The sequence below is a fragment of the Rousettus aegyptiacus genome, unplaced genomic scaffold (genome assembly GCF_014176215.1).
Source record: "Rousettus aegyptiacus isolate mRouAeg1 unplaced genomic scaffold, mRouAeg1.p scaffold_m13_p_8, whole genome shotgun sequence".
Classification (NCBI taxonomy): Eukaryota; Metazoa; Chordata; class Mammalia; order Chiroptera; family Pteropodidae; genus Rousettus; species Rousettus aegyptiacus.
Window position 1 is genome coordinate 112,543,286 of NW_023416311.1, and position 23,145 is coordinate 112,566,430.

Sequence of the window (23,145 nt, forward strand, 5' to 3'; positions counted from 1 at the left end):
GCAGGCCTCGCCAGGTCGGGCAAAGCTGCCCCAGGACGTCCCCCTCGCCACACTTAACCGCCAGGCGGTGAATCTATTTGACAAATGTCTCCTGGACGAGGCCGTCAGCCGTTTCTGTAGTGGGAGGGTAGACTTTGTTTGGTGAACTGCATAGAGTAAGCACAGCCATAATGGAACCCAAGCTCCAGCAAAAAACCTCAAAAGCCCAAACCCACATTACATTTCAGTGCTCGAGAGAACTGAGTCTGTCGACAGTTATAAATCCTAGTACTGTGGATACATTTCATAAACGAGAATCCTCGCTATTGTCACTGTAAAACAATGTAAACAAAGTCTTATGAATGTATTTCCTTAGGAGAACTGTTGTAAATTTTTATGAGGAAAGAATGCTTATTTATTTAATACTGAACTTTGGCCTACTCTGTGGTAGACTACAAAACACACAAATTTAGGAGTCACTATTTCTCACTTCTGTGTCTCGAAAATAATTTTGTCACAGTGCTCACATACTGTGCACTATTGATCTTCTATTGTGAAAGAAGATTTAAAAGATTTTATTGGAACTGGAATGAATTGAAATGTTTTGAGTGGCGAAAATTGTGTAATTTTGTGAATGTGATCTTAATCAATCTTTACGTAACCCGAATCACAATTGATATGCCTTAAAGTTCCCCCAATGTCCTGTTGGCAGTGCCTGGGCAGGGGGCCCGTCACGGACCCTGCCACGGTTGCCTGATCAAGTCTATTAAAAATGTTTCAAGGCATTTTTTGGTGCAAACTTTGTTTATCAAAGAGAAATCTTCACAAAGATAATGTGAAGAGCAGTTTCCTGAAGGCAGACATTGCTTTGGTGCTGAGATAAACGCCGAAGCGTGTGTGTGTGTGACAGAGAGGGACAGAGAGAGACGGAAGAGAGAGGTGGCCCTTCCGGCCAGTGCGAGGTCACTGGACACACAGCTGCACAGCTGTGGGCACAGCCAGGTCTTGGCAATTGGTCCCTCCCCAGCAGAGACTGATGGACACCTACCACTCACTCAGACCTGTCACTGCACACAGAGGACAGGCCCCAGGAAGGGTGGGACCAATGCCCACTCAGCCCGTGTGGGAGGACAAAGCACCGAAACATCCAGGTGGTGGGCCGGGGGCTGAAACGAGAGCTGGGTGGGGACAATGAAGGACAGAGCCTAGGTGAACAAGGTCTTTGCAGGGTCATGATGAGGCTGGTCAGGGAGGCAGAGATGGAACTATGTTTCTGTCCCTAAATGTCCCAGTGGATCCTGCCCTCCGGGTGGATCTGCCCCCTCCCCGGGTGGAGCCACACGGGGCGCCCAGGAAATCATCTCCAGCAGGTCATGCTTGAAAATCTGGTGTCGTACCTTTTACTTTAATAGTTAAAATGTTGAATGTTTATTATAAAAAAGAAAACGGCGCATTGAAGTCGAGCGCGTAGATACTGTTTACAAGGAGTCCGCCCGGCCACTTCGGCTGAGCTTCCTGGGGCTGCCGTAGGAGGCGCCACAAACTGGTGGCTTAAAACGACAGACCTTCATGGCTGAAAGCCAGAGATGCACACGTGGGCTGGGCCGTGCCCCGGCACCCTGCGGGCTCCTCCCAGCTCTTCACTCTCCCAGGCGTCGTCTTGTGAGTTCACGGTCGTGTCGGACGGGGGCCGTTTTCCCGCCTCTCCGCGCTGTGTCCCGCGTCTGGGCACTGGCGGCTGCTGTCGCCTGGGCGGGTGAGGAGCAATGGGCCGCATGGACACCCGGGGGACCCTGTAGGGCGCTGAGCGACACCCCAGTAAGAAAGCTCGCACAGAAGCTCTCGCTCTGCAGCACTTTTATTGAGCAGCAGCTGCGCGAGTGCTGACACACGCAGGGCGCAGGCGACCGGGCCTGCTCACACTCACCCCCGACTCGGCGAGTGGCCAGGACCTGCCACCAGGGCGCTTGGCCTCCAGCGTCATGCGCTGCTGGGGGGGGGGGGGAGACTCAGGCTGGAACGGGCTACTTGAGGAGCTTGGCCACGTTCAGACCAGAGACTGTGATGTCCCTGAAGATAGGCACGTAGTTGGGACTCGCCTGCGTGGGGCCCTGCTCCAGTGTCTCGATGATGGTCTGCTTCATGTCCCGACTGGCGTCCCCGCGCATGGCCAGCAGCGCGCCGATGTGCTCGTCCCTGGCAGGGGAGACAGCAGGGGGCATGGGGCGCACCGCAGCCACCGCCACCCCAGAAACCGACTTGGACCCCCTTCCCAGCCTGAGAACGGATCGATGGCCCAGGTGGATGGCACGTCCCTGAGTCACAGCAGAGGGACAGACGCCTGAGCCTCCCCGTCACTGCGGTTGTGTCTAGTCCACGGTCACTGAGTCCACACGGGCAGCATCCCTCAGCCTCTGCGGCCACTGTGCACCGGGAGTGAGGCCCCGCCCTCTGCAGCCAGGCTGAGCCGCAGCACGCAGAGGGGACGCCAGCCGAGGTGACGGGACCCGGGCCCTGCCCCTCATGAAGGCTGCAGGTCGTCCTGGCTGAGCGCGGCACATGCTCCCTTCTCCGAATCCGCCGCAAGTACAGCACGAGCCCCTGACAACAGGCTGCTCAGCCCCCTTCCCAGGCCCCATACGACGCCGCCTGGCCCACTCCTGCTCCGAGCCCGGGGGGCGCAACCCAGGCGGGGCTGCAGGCGTGGGAGACACGGCGCACCCGCCTTCAGGCTCAGAAGGCCCCCTGCTTGCGGCTGTTGTTGGCACAGCTTGTCCCTGAAGGCACCAGACCCACCAGACAGTCACTCTGCAGGGTCACATCTAACGCCCAGGACCCCAGAAGACCCTGCTGCTCTGCCCTCACCTGATGTCCGGGTACTTGCTGACCAGAGTTGAGACCTCCAGGTATAGCAGGGACGGGTCCGTCAGCTTGATCACCTCTGCGACAGCCATGATGGTGTCACAATACCCGTCCGCCTCTTCGCCGAGCCCCTGGAAGGGAGCGAGCAGGCGGTCAGCAGCTCCAGTGCCTGCAGCTGCACGCTGCACCTGCCACCCCTCTCCGGCCAGCCCGGCGCCCTCCTCCCCCATGTAAGCACCTAGGGATCTCCCAAGGCTGCTCCTGCACACCCTCGGCACAGACGCAGTGGCCCCACGTCTTCCCCGAGAAAGGGGGAGCGTGAGCGCTGTGTCGTGGAGCTGAAGTCTGGCCACATGCTGCCACCAGAGTTCTAGGAGCAGCTGCCCTGAGTACATGCGCCCCAACACCAGGCGGGCAGATCTGCACACACGCCGCCAACCCACGAGGACGGGACCGAGCGGTCCCTGGTGCCTGAAATGACTGACCCTGAACGAGGGGCCTGCGCAGTCCCCGGGGTGGACACGGAGGAAGCAGCCCAGAGCGACACCCCCCGTGGCGGCGACCGGCACCAGCACTCACGGAAGCCAGCTTCCGGAACAGGAAGCGGAGCTGCTCGGCCTCCCTGACCATCCGCTCGGCGCCCTCCTTGCGCTCCTCGGGGCTCCGGAAGGAGATGCGCTTCGCCATGACGGCCCGCAGGTACTCCACCACCACGCGCCGGTGCGCCTCGGCCGTCAGCCTCTGCGGGGACAGACAGGCAGCGCCCACCTACAGCCCGGTCCTGCAGGTCGCCGTGAGCAGGGCGGGCGTCCCTCCCACTGTCGGCACTACGGACGGCGGCCAAGCCCGCGGAGCAGAGAGCAGGCCAGCCAGCTCCACCCCGAGCCTGCCCCTATCGGGTCACGACGGCGCTCACTGCGCTCACCGGGAACTCAGCGTGACGAGAAAGTCACACGGACGCGGCGGCAGCACGGCAGGAGCCCCGTGCAGCGGGCGCCCGCTGGACCTGACCCTTCAGGAAAGAGAACGGAGTGGAGTCCCCGGAACGGGACGCCTGCCTCCCCCCCCCACCCCCCGTGCCCTGCCCTGCCAGCAGCAGACGTCGCCACGGGGCACTCCCTGCCAGGTGGGCTGGCGCAGCGCCGGCTTCACCGCCTGGAGACCCCGTCCCGGGGGGCTCACGCCCTCCCTGCGGTGACTTGGGCCCGCCACTCCTCATACTGTCCCCTCCCGTGCATCTCCAAGCACTTGACCCTGCGCAGAGCGTGGGTTTGGCTGGGACTGGGGACCTGGCCCAGCCGGCATGGGACTGTCGTGCATGAAGCACACGCCGCCCCGTGTCCACGGGAGGCTGTTTCACTGCCAGTCTGTGGAAATGGAGACTGAACTTCAGAGGAAAGAGGAACCGAGTCCACATGTCTGGGGACATGTCAGAGGCCACGGTTCTCTCCACACCACGTGAGCACAAAGGGAGATGGCACCAGGCAGCCTCCGCGACACGTAAGTAAAGCTGCGAGGACCTGACGGGCACCGTCGCAGCCCAGACCAACAGGGGCTGCGTCTACTCGAGGAGCCCCAAGGGCCCCAAGCAGGAAGATGGCACCCAGCAGCCGTGTGGGGCCACGACCAGGGGCGGAGACCTGTGCGCTGTGCGCGCCCCAGCTCGGGGACAAACATGTTCACTGGCAGGCCCGCGCTCCACCCGTGCCAGGGGATGAGCCACGAAGACGGAGCGTCGGCCAAGACAACAAGCACCCGGAGCCAGGACTCCACACGTGGGACCCAGACCCCGACAACAAAGTCAGCATGCACAACGTTTAAAAAAAGAAGTGGAACCAAAAACTGGGCAAGCGACGAGAAATTCGAACTTGACCAGAGCTGGCTCCGCTGACCTCTGGGCACCAGAGGCTCCTGGTGGCTGTGAAGGGAGGCGTCAGTCAGTCAGGTGGGCCTAAGACACCTGCGCCTCGCTGCGAGCACTTCCACAGCAGGGTGAAAGGGGTCTCCCCTGCCACTGGGAATTAGACAAGGGAGTCCAGAGGGCTGGGGGTCCAGTGTGGCAAAATGGGGGGACACCCTAAACACTGGACGGACCAGAAACAAAAATACACACGTCCCTGTTCGTAGATGCACCTATCTACAGAGAGACCCGAAAAGCTCATCCGTGGAACAATCAGAAAGCTTTAGAAAGCACCTGGATATCAGGTCAACTTATCGAAACCAGTTACATTACAAAGCTCGATCTTACAAAGTAACACTTTCAATAGCGACAACAGCAAGACCTACACAAAGCCCTGAGTACGTCTGAGAAAGACGCCTAAGCCCTAGGTGAGGACATGGTGGCGCCTCACAGTAGGCATGGAGGAGACTCCTACAGCGAAGGACACGGGGGCTCCCTGTGCCCATGGGGCCTGTGCGGAGGACGATGGCCAGCAGCCTGCAGACGCCCTGCGGGGGTCTGAAGAGGGGACCGCCCTCTCCGGTCCTCTCTCAACACCACAGCACTGCCCCACACCCCTGGCGAGGGCTTCGTGGGGAGTCAGGAGGCAGGGAAGTCAGGTGAAAGGGCTCAACCTTCACCCAGAGGCCCTGTCCCCTCTGCCTCCAGCTTATCTTCAGACACTGATGTCGACCTGCCTTGGGTTAATGACACCTGTGAACTTCCACTCACGGAACTGATTTGACACAAGATGCCACGTGGGCTCCAGCACAGGTGAACTCACATCACGCGACAGTGCCCCTCGCTCTTACCTTTTTATACGGCTTTTTAATCTTGGCGAAATCATTGAAGTAGTCTTCCACGGTGACGCAGATGATGTCCACGGCGTTCGATCCCGACAGCCACTTTTTCGTCATCAGCTCACTGAGATGTTGCTGAAAAGCACAGACCACAGCGAGCATCACCTCGACGTTGTGCCCAAGTCGCACGCGCCGGGGGGGGGGAGGCACCGCACATCTGGGAGGTGCGCACGTCCGACAGGTGCTCTGGCGGGAGAGCAGCACGCGCTGCCGCCCCTGCTCCAGCCCACGAGCTCTGGCGCGTGCACGCGTCCAGGGGTGCACACGCAGGTGCCCACCGTGTGCGCGTCGACCTCCAGCGACTGCGTGTTTTTATACAGATACTCTATTTACTCAATGCTGACGGACATTTAAATTTTTTCGTATTCTACAATCATAAAGAATGCTGTAGTGAATCTGTACATTCTTGTAAATGAAATTCCTAAAAGTGGAATTACTCGAAAAGTATCCAAATAAAACCTCAGTTCCTGGCTCCGCACTGCCCTCCGAGGCCCACTCGCGCCCCGCTCGGCAGCACGCAGTGCGGCTCTGACCGGCATTTCTGCAAAGATTGGGAAGACTGAGCATTTCGTTTCATATTTAGGACATCTGCTACCTTTTTTCTGAGAAACGGCTATTTATGTCTTTTGCTTTTCTATTTATTGTCTTTTTCTGGGTTTTGAAATAACTTCAAATGCACGGATTTCATTTGTGCTCTAAGCCATTTTTGAGAAAGTCAGACATCATGAAATGACCCCACGCATCCTTGGGAGCTCCTTTCCAGGGGACCTGAGATGACTGTGCTTTACTTTCTAAATGCAGTCTGCTTTCTGCCAAGGTATCGCGGAGCACTTCTGCGTTTCTGAAGGAAGCCTCACTCGTCTGCGGTGCGTGAGGCTTGCGAGACCAGCTCACCACGTTTTGCTCACGGCTTTGTTGGCATCTACTTTAAACTGAGACGGGCCTACGCGACGTGGAGGCACCGAGCCCGAGTCCTCAGTTGGCTCTGGTATCCAGACTCTGCTAACGGACGTGACCGTCCCCCACCAGCACGCTCGGTTCTAGTTCGCCGTCCACTGACATTGACTCGGTCGTGCGGCAGAGGGACCAAACCCCGCACCCGCGGCCCACACAGCGCCCCCGCCACAGCAGAGCCCCACCTCCAGGTCCAGGAAGACCTCCTCCAACAGGCTGCGGCAGCCCTCGTCGGCAATGGCGTCCAGGACGCCGTCCATGCTCGGCTGGCTCACGGACACGCCGTCTTCCCCAGCGCTTCGTAAATACTTCCGTTTTAAACTGATGATGGATTCTCTGCAAGGGAACAGCCGAGGCTCAGTGAAGCAGCCGAGTGTCTCCACACGCCTGTCCGGGTCCGCAACCTGAAGGCCACGTACTTGAAGGTCTGGCAGTTGTTGATGATGGCGACCATGTACTGCACGTAGCAGTGTGGGCGCTGCCGGTCCCTCAGGTGCTCCTCTTTGTACAGCTGGGCTTCGTCTTTGTACCTGAGGACACGCCCACAGAACACTGTCACAAGGTAAGCAGGACGTGCTCCGAACACCACGGGAACCCACATCTAGCAGGTAAGTTTCACATCGCTAACACTCGGCTGGACTTGTCTTTAAAAATAAATTTTTTGGAAGCTCCATACAAGTAGAAAAGCAGAGAGTGCGTGTCTTAAATGGATTATTAAAAACTAATTTCGTATCATGCTTTAAAATATGGTTCAGTATTCTGATTACACAAATATTCTGAAATACTTGTTTGTGAGCAACTGCAGAAGTATCTGATTTTATCTGACTCCATTTGCCTAGAAACCCAGACAATGGTACAGAGAAAGAACACTATCACGTTGGATAAAAGGTCTGTTTCTGAGACTCTTCCTGAAGCGATCAAAGTAAAAATAGACTCCTTAGATGTCACGAAAATGAACAACAGGGATGGACACATGCTGTGTTTTTTAACTTATTTCACAGTCTCAAATGCACGTAAGACTGTAACAGGACGTGCTCTACAGGTCTTAAGAAAGGCGCACACTGTACAGATCCGGGCGCCCCGCGTCGCCATAAGGACCCGCGCGCCCCGTGCGACTGCAAAGGCCTGTGCTCCCCGTGTTCCTGGCAGCACAGTTCACAACAGCCGAGACACAGAGCAACCTAGACGACTGGGTAAAGAAGGTACGGTTCACGTCACAATGAAATTCTACTCGTCCATTAAAAAAATGAAATCCTACCATTCACAATGACATGGGTGGAGCTGGAGATTATTATGCTGAGTGAATTAAGTCAGAGAAAGACAAATACCTTAAGATTTTACTTATATGCAGAATCTAAGGAACAAAAGAACTAATCAAATTAGACTCACGTATATAGAGGACAGTCTGGTGACGGACAGAGGGGGTTTGGGGGGCTGGGAGAATGGAGTGATGGGTTAAAGTACAGATCAGTAGCTGACAGATGGTCAGGGGGATGGGGAGCCTGGCACAGGGAACGCAGTCAGCAGTAAGGTGATGGCCAGGTGGAGGGCCAGAGGCGAGAGCGCGATCGGGGGATCGTTTCATAAACTATATAAATGTCTAACCAATGTACTGTATACGTGAAACTAATAAAATAAAGGTTTTTAAAAACCGCAAGAATTCGCAATTAAAGGGAAATAATTCAGTACTTGTTCTACCTTCCCATCCAAAGTGCGGGCCAGGTAACCGAGCAGGTGCATAGGTGAGGAAAACTTCCTCTTTCCAGGAAAATCCTCATCCCTTTAACAAAGTGACTTACTCAGGCCGTGACCCCACGAGGGATGGCTGGTGGGGACTCTGAACGAGGGGCCTGACTACTGGCACGAGCCCCAGAGCAGGGCAGAGGGCCGCGTATCTCCCACGGTGCTGCCGTGTGGAGCCCACACGCCACTGAGGCAGGGATCTTGCCAAACGGCGGGCAAACACAGGGGACCCACAGCCACTAGAGCCTACTTGTGGTTTGGGGGAGATGGCGCTCTGAGACCTGGCTGGAGAATGCTGGTCACCCCACAGGATGACCTGTGCGTCTCCACAAGCCGATGGCTTAAAGAGGGGAAGGGGCTGCTCTCTGGTACGAGGCTTGAGAACCCAAAGGGCCGCACACGATAGAGACGTGTCTGCGACCCCTGGGACAACCCGGTACAAGCTGGTGTCAGGTGGTCCTGGGAGCAGGCTGATGGCACTGGAGTTCGGGTGGAGAATGCAGGGGAAACGTCACGGCATCTGTGATTCTCGTCAAGTTACTTCCGCAGAGAGAGAGGGACACCAATGGGGCAGGGGTGGCTTTAAAGGGACAGCTTTTGGACCTGGATGACAACATTTGGGTGTCATTCTCTTAACTCCTGAACAAGTCAGCAAATGGTCCTCATGAATAATTCAAGGAGAGGGAGGTGTCCTGAAGACACAGTCCCCAAGCCCTGGTCCAGAGAGCGCCTCTGCAGCGGGAGCCACCCCCACCAGGGGATCAGCTGACAAGGAGGGCGAGGGCCTGAGGACCTGCTTCTGCTCCCGCGGAGCCCCTGGGGAGCCACTGTGACCCACCGCAGGACACGGTGACCAAGTCTGCGCGGCAGCCGGCCCTAGCTCCCGCTCTTTGGTCAGGCACATTAGGGTCAACACATTTTTGCTTTTAATTTTCAGAAAAATAAACTTTCTAAACTAGTACAGTGGAAAAATACGTACCTACTTAAGAAGGAATTCATTTGCTGAAGACACAAAACGAGCACCTTTGTTTTCAAATCTTCACTTATCTGAGCGGCAACTTGAAGATTCTGTTCAAACATCTAAAAATCGAAGAACTTATGAACTGACAGACTCACCAGAGCACAGTTTCCCGTCATTCAAAGCCCTTGCCAATTGCTTGCTAGGGTGACTCAAGTTCAGAGAAAAAAAATGAAGCCACCTAAGAGATAAAGTTAGTTAAGCAACATCCTCACCCGGTAAAAACGTGCAACTTGTTTCCTGACTTCCTGCCAACGGGCAGGTCTCTACAAAGGGGTGCTGAGTGGAAGATGGGGCCCAGGGAGGTGGCCTGGGTGCCAGGGGCTGCACTGTGATCTGTGATGTAGGTTTCTTATGAAGAATCAGGACCCAGGCTGGAGCTGAGGAGAAGGGCCGGCAGGCGGACCTTGGCCCAGGTCCCTGTCGAAGCTGGGCTGTCATGATGTCAGTTTCCAAAGGAAAAGACAGGGTGAGGCTCACTGATGGTGTCACCCAGAGAAAAGCCACCAGCGCTCAGTGTTGCCAGCCAGCGTGCCAGGCAAGTGCCACATGACTATTCCAACAGGACTCAGCCCCCCTACTGTCAAGAGGAGAAAAGACCATGGGCCAGAGAAGAAGAAGGATGCTGGGGGCCACCAGCAGGAGGCCACGCATGAAGGAGTGGATTAACCGTGAGAATGCGTGACTACCATCAAAATCTACAGGAGTCTTCCTTCAACCCATCAGGTTAGACTCCGTTTCGTAGTATTTACAAAGACACATCTTGGCTGTTTACAGCAGGAAACTTCAAACAAGTTAACTCAAGCGAGAGCGTCACAAAATAGCACAGAATTAGGTCATAGTTCAAACTCGAAAGAATTAGGAAAACTAAAGTGAGCTGGGCAAAACGACACGGCAGGTGTGCCCCTCCGCCTCCCGCGTTCCGGCGGGAGCGGCGCAGGGCACCGGGCAGGGGCCCCAAGCAGGGGCCCCGTCTCCACTGCGAACCAAGGAGCCCGCGTGTCTGTAAACAGCGCAGACCCGACCGCTGAGCCCGGCCGTGACCCCGGGAGCCCTGCGGGGGTACCTGGAAGACGATGGCTGGGAGTGTGGTCTGGTAGTACCCATCTTGGTCGGCTTCCGGTAATGTCTCTTTTACCCAGTCTTTCTTGTCTGTTTCTAGAGCTTTCCGCAGCCAGGCAATGATGTTCGACTAAGGGAATTTAGCACCAGAGGAAGGAAAGAGAGAACAGGCCCCTCTGAGCCCAGGGAGCAGCCACAGAAATCAGGCCAGCACCGCAGGGGTTCCTGTTCCTAAACACGGGACACAAGAGAGGCCGTCTGAGGTGCCCCGCCAGCCTCCACCGACCAAAGCTTCTGGAGAACAGGCCGCTGGCGGCGCGGGCACCAGCACCGTCCTCACGCGCAGAGGTGTGGCCCGCGCGGGGGCCTCTGCAGCTCGGTGATGGCCCAGTCTAGTGGCCGGCGCACTGGCCCAGGAAGCAGGCCCCGCCCCCCCATGCTCTGAGACTGCCTGGGATCGCCAGGCAGCACTCGGTGCCCTAAATGCCACCGTCCCACTCCTGGGCTGGCAGGTGCCACTGCACTTCGGCAGGACACCCGGGGTCTCACTGGCCACCGGGCACAGGACAGGCTCACTCCTCCAGCCAGAGACGAGGCCGTGCCCCCCGTCTAACTGCCTGCCGCACGTTTCAAGACCCGATCCCCAGACACGGAGCCCGTGCACCCTCAGGAGGCCAGTGTCCAGGCAGGGCCACTGCAGCGTCTGTGCCCTGGGCCCGCACCGTCCTACTCACAGTGAGAGTCGACATGTACGTGTCCAGCAGCTCAGAGACCACGTGTGGGGACAGCAAAGGCTCCAGGGCGCTGACGTCCACTTCTGGGGCCAGCTCCACGTTCCCCATCATCTCTGCACTACGGCACCAACCAGGAGAAAGACCAACAGCCAGGAACAGACAGAAGATTCTTGGGTAAGTGCTGCTACTTCTCTGCGCACACAAACACCCAAGCCCCCTCAAGCCTGCCCCCGGGAGGGGCCACCAGAAAAGTCTCCGTGAGGGCGAAGTCCCTGAGTCCTCTCATCTGCACCCTCCAGGGAGACGGGGTGGGGGTGGAGGGGGGCACGCGTGGACAGGAGAATGAGCTCTAGCAGAGGCGCATGACACCCAGGCACGGCCACTGCACCCGGTCTGCCATGCGCACAGAGCTGGGGCTGTGGGCCACGTGTCAGAGAAAGTCTTCCTAAAGTCCGGCTGATACCTGAGCGTGCAGTGCGGTTCGCAGAAGTCCTAGGTTCACGTGCTCGGGAAATCCATGTGCCTGAGTCACATTCCCTAAATACGCCCTTCAGTGACACCAGCCCCCTGTCTACAAGGAGTCCGAGGTCCTGCACAGTGAAAAAGCACCTCGCAGAATTCTGCAAATGCGCAAAGGCTGTTAACTTAACTCGGGTTACCTTCACCCAAGAACCTTACTCGGCATGCCAGCGCTTGTAGTGTGAACGGTCAGCTTTCCTATGAGAATGTCCTGCACGACAGAGCGGGACAGCCCGCAGAAAGCTGTCCGAGAGTCCCCAAGAACAGATCTCGGCTCACAGCGCAGCAAGCAACAACAAAGCCGACACACAAGACTAGGCACGTCCCACAAACGCACGGCCCAGGGTCAGGGGTGGGAGCATGGGCGAGGCCCAGGGCCTGGACTTGGAGTCTGCTCCCCACTGGCTGGCCATGTGAACTGGGCACGGCACTCCCTGTGCCTCGGTTTCCTCACGTATAAAACGAAGACGATCATAATGGTGCCGTCCTCATGGGTGACAGGTGCAGGCCCAGGCTGCAGGGAGGTCCCCGCTGAACAGGGTGACCACGGCAGCTGCACGAGGGCAGCACACAGGAGCTACCCAAGCTCCAGCCATAGCGACCGTCATTAAGAGAACAGACCTCTCTATAATGCCACGTTGAAATGTTCACATTCTCTGCTAAGCAGTTACCAACAAAACACAAAGTCCTAAAACCTTGCTGCTAAAACAAGCTTTAACTAATTTCTACACACTAGCAACAAGATAAGCCAAAAAAATGCTAATATAGCACTTAACACTGTTTTCTATTTATAAAACCAAGCAAAATTAAAATGTTTTCCTCTCAGCTAGCTAACCTTAAGGAATATCGTTTTTCAGATCCTACCTCAAACTAATAGGTAAACGAAACTGCTCCTGTGCCTCCTGCGAAGTGACAAAGCCTCAAGGCTGAAAAGTAAGAGGGAAACAGATTTCCCAGCATGCAGGTGAGGAGAGGAAACCAACCTGGGGAGGGGGTGGGGGGAGTGAGCCGGGATCTCCTCACCCGCCACGTGACTCTCAGATCTCCTGGGCCCACGTGTCCTCACCTGCCCTCACCAGTCTGACGGGCGAAACCAGCCGCTCACGTCACCTCGAGGAGGACGAGCGTGACTGCACAGCGGACACTCAAGCCCAACCTGAACTGCGCGACACAACCAGACGTCAGGGCAGGGGCGCCACCCAAACAATCGGAGGCTGGGCCCTGACCTCACGTATAAGCCCTCGGGATGGGCCATCCCCCAGAGGACAACGCCCCCAGGGACTGAGCACCTGCCCAGAGCAAAGCCGCCGTGCTGCAGAGAGGTCGCGTGTTTTCACAGCTTCTACGCACAAGCAAACACGACCTGTGAAGCTGCGCTTACCTCGTGTAGGTGTTCAGGACCCACGTCAGCAGGCTCACGATCTCATTCGCTTCCAGGTCTTCTGAGGCAAGCTCCTGCATCCGCGTGCTCAGGGCCTGGTGGTACATGCTCAGGAGGTTCCTGAAAATCTCATAATGCGGAGGAAAACACTGCACCATCAGGGTTTTGGCCACGACGAGGTCATCCAAGACATACTTCCTTATGATCTCCAGGTGGCGGACGAGCCACATCTTGTCGGACTCCCTGGTGTCTGCCTGTGTGCCCTCGATTCTGGTGGTCACGGTTCTGTCCAAGATGGCAAACATCTTCTCCTTCCAACTCTTGGGCCTCCCGGGAGGAACAAAACCAGTCTGTTTTTTTCGGTCAAGTATGCGCCTGTCAATCTTTTCTTCTCTTTCTATGATCCTGACAACGGACACCAGCAAGGTGGGGTCGCGGCGGACGGTGACCAGCGACCTCTGCAGGACCATCCACAGCTGCTTGGCCAGCTCGTCCGAGAGTGCCTGCGTGCTCCCAAAGTAGCTGTGGATGAGGGTCATGTCACGGGTGTTCCTGCTGTCCAGGCGGTACTGCTCGTACATCAGCCCGTCCCGGGAGCACTCCAGGTCCATCAGCTTCCGGTGGGCCTGCAAGAGCGCTCCCTGCTCTGTGAGGTCCTGCGTGTCCCTCACAATCTCAGGCACTAGGGAAAAGGCACAGGGTGGCACCGTGAAAACCAGGTGAGACAGGGAAGGGGCCTGAGGGACAGCGGGGCCGGAGACACCAGGACTCCAGCTCCCCACCTGGGCGACCACGGGGGCAGAACCTACACAATAGACTGTTCTGGAACTCTACGGTCTACTTTAAGCTTACAGCTTCCGGGGAGGCTCGGACAGGACCCAGCAGCCAATTTGGTCAATTTTGGCTCTTAGCACAGCAGCACCTACTCAGCCCCCAACCAGGCCGGCCACATGTCCCTACGGCAGCTTGCACACAGCTTGCAGGAGCCAGGGTACTCCAAAGGGACCCTGTCCTCCAACCATCAGGGGTCTCTGCTCCAAGTGCTGCCTGCTGCTTCTGGTCACGGGGGTGCGGACATGGAGGCGGGCCCCACTGCTATTCTACCCTCTCATCGTTGCAAGCCGCCACCTGCCAACTGAAATGACTTTCAGGGGACTTACAAGGCCAGTGCCTTTTCACTCCTTTGTTTTTCTCCTTTTCCCTTTTGGAAGCAGATGTTTAAAGACTAGGACGTTTAAATGCAGACTCGGAAAGCGGCCATGCAGGCCAGGCCAGGTGCCGGCTCAGAGACCTGAGAAGACCTGGTGTGCGGAGGCTCCTGGGAGACAATGACCCAGCAGACACGACCCTTGAAGAGACTTGACGGTGGAGCGACTCGATGAAGACTCTAAAATGAGCCTAACAGACACTCAAGGAACTAAGAAGGACGTGGAGAGAGTCAGGAAGACGACACACAAAAAAAGATGGAAATGTAAACGAAGAGACAGAAAATCTAAAGAAACCAAAAAAAATTAAAGCGCTAAAAAATGTACATTAATTGCAATAAAAATTTTACTTCAGGGATTCAAAGCACATCTGAACAGACAGAAGAGAGTCAGCGAACCTGAAGGCAGCACAAGGGAAAACATTACAGACGAGCGACTGGGACCAAAGGGGCCTCGGGGACACCGTGAAGCTGACCGGCATGTGCCCCGTGGGAATCTCAGAAGAGGAGAAAAAAGGACAGAGAGATTATCTGAATAATAGTGGAAAATTTACCAAATTTGATGAAAGACAAGAGTAAACATCCAAAAGCTCAACGAACTTTAAGGAGGAAGAGCTCAGAGACCCACACCAAGCACATCATAATTGAACTACTGAAAGCCAAAGACGACGAGAGTTTTGAAAACAGCAAGAGGCAACTCGTCACCTGTAAGGGGTCGTCAGTGAGGTTGTCAGCGGACACTCTGGAGAAAAGACAGGGGGCTGGCATATTCAAAGTGCTAGAAGGAAGGGCTGTCATCCGAGGGTCCTACATCTGGCAAAACCGTCCTTCAGAAGCGAAGGAGCAACGGGGACACTGAGGGAGCTCTGACGACCTGCCCCAGCCACAAGAGATGCTCCAGGGGTCCTGGGGGCGAGGTGAGAGGGCACGAGACACCAACTCGAAGCCACAGGGAGGAATAGAGACCCCGGGAAAAGTCAATAAGTGGGTTATTGTAAAAGCCAGTATTATTTTAACTTTGGTTTGTGACTCTATTTTTTATGCTATATAATTTAAGAGACCAACACATTGAGAGCAAAAAAAATTATTCCAAAGCTTGTATTTCTGTAACTCTGGTTCATAATGCCACATTTTGTTTTCTGCATAATTTAAGAGACTAATCCGTTTAAAAAATCCATCTATGTTTCTGGACACACATATAAAGATGTAATCCTGTGACATCAATGACCGAAAGGAGGTGGGGACGGAGCTGGAGAGGAGCAGAGTTCTGAATGTTTTGAAGTGAAGCTGGCATAAATTCAAATCAGAGTCTAAGAAATTTACGGTGTTAAATGCAACCTTCATGGGAACCACAGAGAACAGCTATAGAATACGCACAAAAGGAAATGAGAAAGGAATTAAAATGTTTCCCCACAAAAAGATCAACTCAATACAAAAGACAGTAATGCAGAAAATGAAGGACAAGACACGCTACAAGGCATATAGAAAGCAATGGGAAAATGACGAAATTAAGTTTCTCTTTATTAACCACTTTAAATGTAAATAGATTAAACTCTCCATTCAAAAGAGATTGGCAGAATTGACAAAAATCATACGACCCAGCTGTATGCTGTTGACAGGAGTCCCAATTGAGATCCAAAGGCAAAAACACATTGAAAGTGAAAGGATGGAAAGATACTCCATGGAAACAGTAACCAAAAGAGAGCAGGGGTGGCTAAACTATTGTCAGACAAAACAGACCTGGAATAAAAAAAAAATTACGAGAGACAAGAAAGTATATACTAACAAAAGGTTCGCTACAGCAAGACTATGCAATTACAAACATTCACGCACTACTGACCACCAAAACATGCGAGGCAGAGCTGATGGAACCGGAGGGAGAAACACCCGGCTATATGACGACAGTCGGAAACCTCGATAGTCCACTCACAGCAACGGCTAGAACCACGAAACAGAAGAAAACAACGGATTTACACACCACGACAAACCACCCAGCTCTAACAGACACACATAACACTCCACGCTCTTCTCAAGTGCACATGGGACTTTCTCCAGGAACGACCACAGGTTAGGCTACAAATGAAATCTCAAGAGATTTTTAAAGAAGAAGTAACATACAAACAGCTTCTCTGACCACAATGGATTAAGTTAGAAATCTTAACAGATGAGAAATTCCTAAGTTTGTGAAAATTAAATAATACTCTTAATAAGTCAAAGAAAAAAATCACTAGGAAAATGAGAAAATAGAGACAAATGAAAATGAAAACACAAAATACCAAAACTTAAGGGATGCAAAAAAAGCAGTACTAAAGGAGAAATAGGTATAAAAACATTAAAAAAGGAAGATCTCAAATCGACAAAGCTAACTTTACAATTTAAAGAATTAGAAAAAGAACACGCTAAACCCAAAGCTAACAAAAGGAAGGAAATAACGACTAGAGCAGAAATAAACAAAACAGAAAACAGAAAAATAGAGAAAAAATTAAAAAAAAAAAAGGCGATTCTTTAAAAAGATCAACGATGGACAAACCTGGAGCTAGATGGACTAAGAAAAATAAGAAGCCTCAAATATTAAAATCCGAAATGAGAATGAGAACATTACTACCAATTCTACAGAAAAAATGATAAGAGAACACCGTGACCAGTGGGTGACCTAGACTGAGTGGCAAACTCCTAGAAACACACAACCTACTGAGGCTAACTCGCGAGGGAACAGAGACTCTCAGCGGCCATCTAACTAGTACGGGCTGGCGGGAGGGGCGGGAGGGGCGGCGGGGCCGTCGCCCAGCAGGCGCGGGGTTCTGGGTTTTCCAGTTTTGAGGTGGAACTGACGCACAGCGCTGCACAAAGAGGCTCCGCCTGTCAGGTGAGTTGGGGAGAGGGCGGTGGTGATGGCTGCGCAGCAGGGAAGGGCTTAATGCTACCAAACTGGGCCAAGGGTCAAAGTGGTACATGTGACATTTCATGTACTTTACATTTAAAAAGCAGGGGAAAGGTGGTGTGCCCAGCGCGACTGAATTAAGGCACCAAGACGAGTCTGAAGGGAGCGAGACAAGTAAAACACCCTCCCAAGAAAAATCCGCTCCTGACAGAAACCACGTGTGCCACGCGGGCATGTGCATTTGCCAAGGGAATAAGGTTACTGCAATGTCTGTGGATGAGCTGCTTCCACCAAAGGGACTTTGTGGCCGTTTGGCGTTAGCTGTACAGGTGGGAGGACACGTCAGTCAACAGGAAATCAGAGGGAGAGGGGGGTTAACCAGGAAGGCACTGGCTGCGTCTCACGAAGGAGATTCTGGTCTGGGGACCTTATTCCAATTCGGGGCGGTCAACAGTCACCCAGACTAGCTGCTTCCTAGGCATCCGTCCACATGGAGTTGGCAGCCGTGTCGTTCATGGGCGGGGAACAGAAGCAACTCAGAGCACGGCCCCAGGAAGAGGAGGCCGCAGACAGTGACAGGGCCAGGCGCTCAGCACTGCTGCCATTGGACACAGGTGTGAGCCCCGTGGAACGAGGGCTGAGCAGGGCACAGGTCACCAAGGCACGACGTGGCAGCAGCAAGGCCACCGGTGAGGTGGGCTCACAGCGGTGGACGGATGGGAAGAACTGTGCCCGATCACATGCAGGGGTCAGGCAGGGTTCGGGGAAAAGCAGAAGGAACTCGCTGAGACCAGGCACGGGACAATGGGAGGGAAGGGGCCACGCCATCCCAAGGCTTCTTGCTGGGATGCTGGTGACACTGACAGAGGTGAGGGGACGAGGGGAGAGATGGACGAGGAGCTCCTATCTCAGCACCGTGGAGAGAGGCTGTGCTGGATACAACAGGGCCCCGTTCAGGCGACAGCTGACCCCTTGCCCAATAAGCCACAGAGCACTCTTCCCACGGACGGAGGTGCTGGGAGAGTGCTGTGTGTCCCCACACCGTCCCACAGCCCAGGCCCCCGCCAGGACCAGGACGTGGAGAGCCTCCCCCTGGGGAGGGCTGCTCTCTACGCTTAATCACCTCTCCATCTGGGCCCGCTCCCCGACCCTTTGCTCCCCGACCCCGTTTACAGGGCGGCTCTCCCAGACCATGAGCCTCCTTCCAGGGGGGTGGCTGTCCTGCTCCTTCTGCCCCTGGTGGTCCGGTGCTCTGCTGCTCTGACAGCCACTCTGCCACTGAGGCAGCCAGCCCGCAGGCACCTGTCCCGGTACCCGGCCCCGTGCCTCCGTCCTGGCAAGCGCAGAGCTGCTGGCCTTTACCTGCTCGGCTGGCATCTCCATCCACGCTCACAGTGAGAAGCTAATGGTGCGAGCAGAAGCCACACCTGTCCTCCCTGAGACAGGTCTGGGAGACACACTGCTCAGCAGCCAGACCCGCCTCCGCGTCACCCCCAGAGTGAAGCCCAGGCGAGAGCCGTGGGCACGACGCCCCCGCCACAGCCCAGCTACCTGAGAAGATGTTCTTGAGGTTCTCCACGGCGGCGGCCAGCTGGCTGTGCCGCACCACGGCGTCCTTCACGTCCCGGAGGCTCTCGATGGTGTTGATGCTCCGCCGCCAGTCCTGGCTGACGTTGGCCAGGGACTGCTGCACGTCCTTCACGTCATGCAGCGCGCTGTGCAGCTGGCTCAGGCCCGCGCGTACCCCGTCCAGCTGCGACTGGATCGCGGCCTGGGGGAGACACGGCGCTGAGCGGGGCTGGGCAGCCGCACCCGCCTGCGCGAGGCCGAGCGCCGGGGAGACGGCTCAGCAGCAGGGACAGTCGCTCCCCAGAGAAAAGGGAATAAAACTCCACGAGGACCCACGTGAGTCCCGAGGTAACTGTTCCTTCTTCTTGGCTGCCTTGGCACAGAACAACAGTGCTTTTACAGCTTTCTGAGAAAGCCTCACACCACTCGTCACCCAGACCCTCAGCCTGAACGTGACGCGCAACACTGAGGGCACGCCGAGGGCCCGCTGCCGCCCCTGACGTGGCCCCTTCAGAAGGGCCCTCGCCTGACCTCCTGGCTGCTTCTCAGCTTCCTGAGAGGCCTTCTCTAGGTGCAGATAACTGTCAGCTTAGCGGGGAGGAGTCTCCTGCCACGTGGCCCGAACCAGGCTCAGCTCAGGGGCAGCCAGCCCCACTGGGCAGGGCTGGTGCGTCTGGGGATCAGACTCACACCACAGGCTCCCGCAATGCTACCCCACGAGCTGCCATCAGAAGGGGGAGGGCACGACGGAGCAGCAGCAGGTGGGCAGGTGGGGAGGACCAGGGAGCATGAGGTGCATTTAGAATAATTAATGATGACTCTAACAGACAACAAGGTTTCTGAGTCATAGCCAGTAACTGTTATTCATTAGACAAGTCCCTAGAGCGGATTAAAACTCTAATGAAAATTGTGGCAGGTCCACACTAGTTCAAAACTAAATACGGAACTGCTTTCGAATCCATGCAGCAGGTTCTGATGCTCCCTCGGTACAAATGAACGGCCTCACCCCGCCTCCCCGGCTGGCTGTGACCCCACCTAGACGCTGACAGGTCTGCGAGGGGCGCACTGACCTCACTGCCGGATCAGCGTGAGAATGAACTTTCCTCAGAGACAAGACCCAAGACTGTTCTGTGCCTATCAGCCACGGCAGGCCGGGTCTGAACACTTCGCAACTGTACGAACGTGCATGTTTTACCCATACTTCACCTCTTCACGTGAACTAAGCTGAAAGCCAATTCAAATCATGAAAAACCTTGAGAATGATTTTCTCTCGCCACACGCACTCTCACGCTCTCACGGAATATGTCTGATTGTCCTCCCTGCCACCCAGGACCCGGGCACACGGCTGGCCTGCTGCACATGCCCACGTGGTGGAAACAAAACTCCTGGGAGCTCTCGCAGGACAGCTAGCGATTAAGAACTGGGATTCTTCCAGTGTTTTTTAAAAAGCTAAATGGCACTTAAAAAAAGTCGTTTCTCAGGTGTTTTCATCATTCCATACTCTTATCTATAAACCTAGCGATCGGGGGTGCACCGTCGCAAGGAACGCGGGCAAGGAAGGTGATACTTCACGCAGCCCCTTTCCACGTCACCACAAAGTCTAACTTAGCAGAGTGAAAATGACGTTTAGCAGGCACCTGAAACTTGAGGATAATGACTGCGCCGCCTAGAAGGAGGCGGGTGCGCACGGCCTCTCAGGCCTCGTACCTTCAGTCTGGCCTCCACGGAGGCCTTCTTCCGGGCCTCTCGCCTGCGATACTGCTCCACTTTGTCCAGCTGGTCCGGCCGCTGGAGCATCCCGGCCACCCTCTGCACCGCGGTCGCCACAGCCTCCCGGCCGGTCTCCTCCATAGTTAGAAAGCAGGCGAAGTGTCCGGGCCTGTCATACCAGAGGTGCCCTGTGTGCATGGGGGGGAGAGGACAGGACAGGAGACAAGTTAGGAAGATGGAAATGTCAGGTAGAAAACCTGCAGTCAGTGTTCATAATGGAGCTATAGGAGAGCGTCTGAGACCACGAAATCACTATGCCCAAGAGAACAGCGAATGAGGATTATCGACTCTTTAATCCGAAATACCCTCGGAAGTCAACACGGAGCACATCCTCTAAGTGGAGCAGGGGTGTGCCCAGGGACGAGACGGGAACGTACGGAGGTGTCACTGTGTGGACCCCAGACCACTCAGCATGAGATGCCAGTCCAAGGCACTTCTCTCCCCTGACAGAGAAGCCCTCGCACTGCCTGGCCACGCTGGCGGGGCAGCTATGCCAGGAGGCCTAAGTGAGGACATGAAGGCACAGGGACAGCACACACCTCACCACCCCCAGCTGAGGCCCTAGCACACACCCTACGATTCCCCGCAAAAGTCGCAACTGTCTGTAGCATTCAAAATCCCATTTCCAATCATTTAACAGCCCTAGGAAACAAAGAGGAGAGGCAGAGGCACAGGTCCTCCTCAGCTCAGGTACAAGGTACAGGGCACAGGTGCCCCGATACCAAGCAAACCCGCCTTCAAGCCCCACTCCGACATCCTGGTCATGGAGCAGAAGGGATATCTGGTGAGTGTCTGGCAAATGTCGGGGTCAATGAGAACGGGTTCCCCTTGACTTCAGCTGTTTAACTTCCATTTCCATGCGGGTTTTCCTGCACACGACTTCTCAAAGATATGAAAAAGACCCACCGTCTCCCTAAACTTCTCATTCCCCATTCCCACATGCTTTCAGAATAACATGGAAATCCACGGATTCCCAAGTGCTCTGTCTTAAAAAATTCGTTTGTGCATGATTTCTCCTTCAAACGCAGCTGCTGCAAACCGTCATTCTTTTCTGATTTTGAAGTTCTGCACCAACGCAGAAAATCCAAAACGGCCAGGACAAGAGGCCCGAGGCCGCCGCCTCAAAGCCCACCCTGCAGGGGCAGGCGCTCCCGGCAGGGCCCCCGCCTTCCCGCTGCGTTTCCGAGCGACATCCGCCCGCGTCCGCGGCCTCGTTTCCGCCTCCCCAGTTCCGCCGTCTCCAGCATCCCGCACGCACGAAGCGGCAGGACCGCCGCTCGCGGCGGAGTCGCCCAGGAGGGCGTCGGGCGGGGACAGGGCCGGCGGCCACTCAGACCGCGCCTCGGGCCGGGTGCGGCCCGCAGCCCCCGGCCGCCGACGCCGGGGGGCAGCGGGCGCCCTCGGGGCCGGTCGGGCAGCTCCTCAGGAGGGGACACCGCGGGGTCCCGGGGGCCCGAGCAGCCTTGGGGCCACCGGGCGGGGGCGGCGGCCGAGGCGCCCCGGCGCCCGCCGCCCAAGGGCCCGCAGCCCGCCCGACCCCGGCCCGTCTGCCGCCGCCTCACCGTCCGCGCCACCGCCCGCCCGGAAGTGAGAGGGCGCGCCACTTCCGCTTCCGGCCGCGCGACCGGAAGGGGGCCCCGCCCCCGGGGCTCCCGCCGGCAGGGCGTCACCCCGCGTCCCCTCGCCGCGCGTGCCCTCAGCGCCCACGGCCGAAGCACCTGCCCTCTGCGCGCGCCCGTCCCGGGCGGGGTCGGCGCCGGGGCGGCGGGCGCTCCGGAGACGGCCGAGCACGGCGGGTCGCGGCCGGCGGCCCGTCCCGCGTCACTCGCCGCGCCGTCTGCGTGTCCCTCGCAGCTTCTTCGCGAGCCGCGGCCGGCGCGCCCGGACGCTGACCCGGACTCGGCCCGGCCGGGCGCGCGCGACCCGCAGCCCGCGCCGCCGCTGCGTCCTGGCGAGCGGGGCCCACGGGCCGGAGCTGAACTCTCCGAGGAGAAAACGCGCTAATAGGGTGTCGGGGCGCGTGCGTGTGTGTGTGGTGAGAAGGACCATTTGCCTTAACGGGGCCTGCAAAGGAAACCGTCACTGTCGCCAACGCTAGGCCGTGCGGGTGGGAGGCACCTCCTGAAAGTCTGCAGATGCCCAGACCGGCAGGCGCCCGGAAGGACGCTGGGATGGCATCGGAGGGCGGCAGTGGGGGATGAGGGCTGCAGCACAGGCCTGGGGGGCAGGAAGGTGGAGGTGCGCGAGCCCCCACCATTGCCACGGCCACAGAACCACACCCTGCCAATCAGCTGAGCGGCTGGCAGGTCTTCATATCGATGGCCAATATTTATTATTATTTATTATTTCATCCATACCTAGTAATTGTGAACATGTAACACTAGGTTGAGTAATGGAGAATGTAAACAAAGTTAAAATTACTCAGACAAGATAACCGAAAAGGCATTTTGAAACTAAAGAAAACCTTTGCTATAAAGATCAAAGCTTTCAGGGCATTCACTTCAGGACACAGCAACAGTTAACATAGGAAATGGAGACTCATGCTGTTAGTCTCATTCGGATGTAGAAACCCCTAATTTGCTCAGTTCACCAGGAAGGACAGTTAAAAATGTGATGTTCTATTGGTCTCCAGAACTGTGAGAGAATAAATTACTATTGTTTAGAAAAGAA

General features: G+C 56.0%; 1 protein-coding gene across 3 annotated transcripts; it reads right to left on the reverse strand.

Annotated features, from left to right (window-relative positions):
• Positions 1 to 1,819: 1,819 nt before the first annotated feature.
• On the reverse strand, positions 1,820 to 22,060 carry EXOC3 (exocyst complex component 3). Of its 3 annotated transcripts, none has more exons than XM_036225663.1 (13): positions 22,038 to 22,060; positions 20,413 to 20,603; positions 18,688 to 18,907; positions 13,052 to 13,733; positions 11,152 to 11,269; positions 10,422 to 10,547; positions 9,317 to 9,417; positions 7,014 to 7,124; positions 6,780 to 6,930; positions 5,593 to 5,715; positions 3,421 to 3,582; positions 2,845 to 2,972; positions 1,820 to 2,175 (listed from the first exon to the last, which is right to left on the reverse strand). In XM_036225663.1, the coding sequence occupies exons 2-13, from the start codon at positions 20,554 to 20,556 to the stop codon at positions 2,004 to 2,006; spliced, it is 2,238 nt and encodes a 745-aa protein (XP_036081556.1). In that variant the 5' UTR covers positions 20,557 to 20,603; positions 22,038 to 22,060; the 3' UTR covers positions 1,820 to 2,003. The 3 variants fall into 3 exon arrangements, with proteins under 3 accessions (XP_036081556.1, XP_015980163.2, XP_036081555.1); XM_016124677.2 differs by lacking the exon at positions 22,038 to 22,060 and adding an exon at positions 21,608 to 21,935; XM_036225662.1 differs by lacking the exon at positions 22,038 to 22,060 and adding an exon at positions 21,382 to 21,935.
• Positions 22,061 to 23,145: the final 1,085 nt, after the last annotated feature.

Bases quoted from the DNA above. Each gene is read 5' to 3' on its own strand.
- EXOC3 (XM_016124677.2), bottom strand. From the start codon at position 21,722: ATGCTGGAGACGGCGGAACTGGGGAGGCGGAAACGAGGCCGCGGACGC. The intron at 18,908-20,412 runs GTACGAGGCCTG...TGTCTCCCCCAG, and splicing joins CCGTGGAGGCCAGACTGAAG to GCCGCGATCCAGTCGCAGCT. The intron at 2,973-3,420 runs GTGAGTGCTGGT...GCTCCCTTCCAG, and splicing joins TGTTCCGGAAGCTGGCTTCC to GGGCTCGGCGAAGAGGCGGA.